General features: G+C 38.8%; 1 protein-coding gene across 1 annotated transcript; it reads right to left on the bottom strand.

Moving 5' to 3' along the window:
• K441DRAFT_733649 (uncharacterized protein) lies at positions 1-291 on the bottom strand (the record flags this gene model as incomplete). Its single annotated transcript, XM_067654259.1, has 1 exon — positions 1-291. A coding segment is annotated over one exon (291 nt), but the record flags the coding sequence as incomplete, so codon positions are not given.
• Between the last annotated feature and the right edge of the window lie 3,342 nt (positions 292-3,633).

Genomic DNA, 3,633 nt, shown 5'->3' with positions numbered 1-3,633 from the left:
TCATTGATATACTAGCTTAGCTGCTTTAAGAGACTCGCAGTCTTTGCTATTAGCAAAGTGATTTTCTTTACAATTGCTGCAAAGAGGGGTAGTATGCTCGCAAGGTCTTCCTATTATATTGCAAGTAGAACAGGAGTGGTCCTTAGATAAATGTGCCGCTGCACAAAATCGACAGGCCTTGGTAGAGCATCTATCTCCTATATGGCCAAATTTTTGGCAACTTATACACTGTGTAGTAGGAGAGACTTTTAGGTATTTAACTACCTTAGCAGCTACCCCTGCAATTAGGATTTCCTTCTACTTAAGGATTTCCTGTCTTTTCTCCTCATTTTCTATAGCAAAGACTATAGAGCCGAACCTAGTTTGTGGATTATATCTCTTTTCCCTAGATGAGATCCATCTAGGTAATCCCTGTATTCTAATAGGATTAAAAGTCTCTATTTCTTCTTTCAGAAGTTTAGAGCCTCCTTCTCCTAGGAAAGGGGAGATAGGGACACCGTGAGCTACTACCTGAGCCCAGGGCTCTAGTTTTTGTTCCCTTTTAAAAGAGAAGCAGTTAGACCAGATTTCCTTATGTTTAACCAAATACTCTGCATCGTATTCTTCTGTAGTTGTAAGGAGAATATTCTGCTTTTCTCTAGTTCTAGCTATAGTAGCTATTACTGGCTTCTCTATTTGCAGTTTAGATATAAATAGTTNATTGACTTGATTTTGTAGAGAGAAGACATCTAGAGGCTGGTCCTTTTGGTCTNTAACTAGGACTAGTCTCCTTTCTTNTAACTGCTTCTTTTTTCCTCTAGTAGAGGTAGAGCTAGTAGAACTAGTAGGGGGAGATAAGGAGGGAGGGGGAGAGGGAGAGGGAGAGGTAGTAAAGGAAGAGGTAGTAGAAGAAGAAGGAGCAAAAGTAGAAGAAGAGAGGCCCTTCTTTAGCTTCTCTGCGTAGGTTTGCGTTTTTGGGGCTACCTCCTTACNGAGAGCTCTTACTTCTTCTACTAGTCCTTTTAGGACATCTCTTTNCTTTCTTTCCTTTTCTTTTGTAAAGGGATTTTCTCCTCCTAGGACACTCTGTACGTAGTCCCCTAGTAATTTAACTTGTTCTTTTTCTTCTTCTTCTTCTTTTAGCCCTATATAGGCCTGGTTTAGGTTATATAGAGCCATTTGTAGGTGCTGTTTTGGAGAAGAGGTAGAGGAAGGTATACTAGCCGAAATAGGCTTAGGTATTAGTAGCCTTCTTCTTTGGTTTTNGTTCTCTTTTCTATTTTNAGAANAAGATTGCCTTCTTTTCCTTCTATTCTCTTTCTCTACGTCCTCCCTAGATGGGCAGGGAGAAGGCGGGAGAGAAGAGGAAGAGAAGGTAGGTGAAGTAGGTGAGGTAGGTAAGGCAGCTAAGAGTTTGTCCTCGCTTGTCTCTATAGTGTCTTTACCTCTAGAAGGCTTAGTAGCCTGAGGTTCTCCTGTCCCAAATAGGCTAGAGTAAGAGGGGAAAAGGAAAGTGAATTCGTTATCCCTTGTCTCTGTATTATTGTCTTTAGGAGGCTTTTTAGGCTTAGTAGCCTGAGGATTCTTTGACATTTTATAGGGGGGTTTCCTAGTTTTTTCAGTAGATAATAACCTCCTTAGGTCTCTTATCTCCTAGTCCCAGAGGTGAAAAACTAGGCAAAAAGCCTTGCTAGTTTTTACTATCCTTTTTTACCTTTTCTCCTTACTAATCCTACTAGAGGATTTCTAGGGAGACTAGGCTAGAAGGTAGTAGAAAAACTAGCTAAAAAAGACTAGCGTAGTTATTTTCTTTTCCTTTTAGAAGTAGAAAAAACTACTAAAAAAAAAAGGACTTGTTAGGCTTTTGCTAGAAGAAAAGCCCTAAAGGCAATCCTCCTCTTACTAAGGAAAGTCTGACTAAAAGAGATATAGAAAAGTACCTACACCCCCTATTTTATTAGGCTTTTACTTTCTATAGAAGAAAAACCTAGGAAAAGTCTATATTTTGTAGTTTTGGTACTAGTAGTAGTAGTAGTAGTAGTAGTTTTGGTGTTCTTGTCCGTGCTTNGCTTATACGCTANGACCNCTTTTNCNAAGGCCTCTNTNGCANAATAAAGGGGGTAATNAGGGGAACAAGTCTACCTCTAGCTCGCTAGGTAGGCAGAATTAGGTCTTAGGAGTTAGGAAAACGATAGTTTTTGATGGTAAGATGGGTATACGTAAGTTTGGAAGTGCGGCGCCACCTTTTGGTAAGGTTGCATGTGCGGTGAAGGTAATAAGATAAAAGTTATAATAGTGTCTTCTTAATATAAGAGAAAAGTAAATAGGCGTATATAACTAAATAAGACGAGATAATAAGAAATTAAAATAAAGGCCTTATAGTATTTTCTAGAAAAAGGTAAATTAAAAAGGACCGTTATATGAATTGTTAATATATTAAGGAACTTTAACTAGCGGTTAAAGTTATCTAATTAGTTAGATTTTCCTTGCTAAGACTTTTCCATAATAATAATATTAGTTAGTACTAAAAATTAACTTTAACCTCTAATATACTTAACTAAGGTTTCTTAAAGGAAGTAGCTCTTCTCTTAACTTAAAAGGAAATAAAAATACTAAATTAAAAATTGCAGAGCGTAAAAATGTAAAATACTTATAAGAGATAGTTACTGGTAATGAGGATAAAAGGAAGAAAACCACGTATAAAGTTATTCTCTATAAGAGCAGTTATTAAGACTAAGGATTTAAAACTAGCTTCATCGGGAAAATATGGTACCCTTTTAATGGCCTCAATGGTTGGTGGTTGACGCAATTGGCGCGCAGTTGAGGTCATTGGGCAACTCGACCGACTAGCCTATGTCGTGTTTTTTTGACACGCAGCCTGCGCGCAATCTGCGCATTTGGCAACCATAATTATATTTACCTCTTTTATACTAATAGCATATTTTAAATAAATAAAAGCTACTTTAAAGCTATTTATAAGGCTAGCAAAATAAATATTATTATTTTAGATAATTTAATATAATATAGCGATGGTTCTCTTCTACCTATCTACCTATTAACTTACCTACCTGCCTACATTGCCTACCTATCTACATTGCCTACCTGTCTGCATCGCCTACCTATCTGCATCTGCTTGCCTATCTGTATCTGCTTACCTATCTATATCTGCTTACCTGTCTGTATCTACCTACCTATCTGCATTGCCTACCCGTCTGCATCGCCTACCTGTCTGCATCTGCTTGCCTGTCTGCATCTGCTTACCTATCTATATCTGCCTACCTATCTGCATCTACTTACCTATCTGCATCGCCTACCTGTCTGTATCTGCTTGCCTGTCTGCATCTACTTACCTATCTATATCTACCTACCTATCTGCATCTACTTGCCTGTCTGCATCTGCTTACCTATCTGCATCTACCTACCCGTTAGCATCTCCCTGTTTATGCCTACCTGTCTGTACTACCTTAATTTGATTAATCGATTGAATCGTTTATAGTGTTTGCTGGCTAGTCGTTGTCGTCTGGCTCTGGCGACAGTCGTCTGGTTCTAGCGATAGTCGTCTAACTCTGGAGATGGTCGTCTGGTTCTGGCGACGGTCGTCTGGTTCTAGCGACGGTTGTCTAGCTCTAGCGATAGTTGTCTGGTTTTGGCGAC

This window comes from Cenococcum geophilum, assembly GCF_001692895.1.
Source record: "Cenococcum geophilum 1.58 unplaced genomic scaffold K441scaffold_5, whole genome shotgun sequence".
Classification (NCBI taxonomy): Eukaryota; Fungi; Ascomycota; class Dothideomycetes; order Gloniales; family Gloniaceae; genus Cenococcum; species Cenococcum geophilum.
The sequence above is the reverse complement of the archived record's forward strand: the minus strand, read 5'-3'. Positions and strand labels throughout refer to the sequence as shown.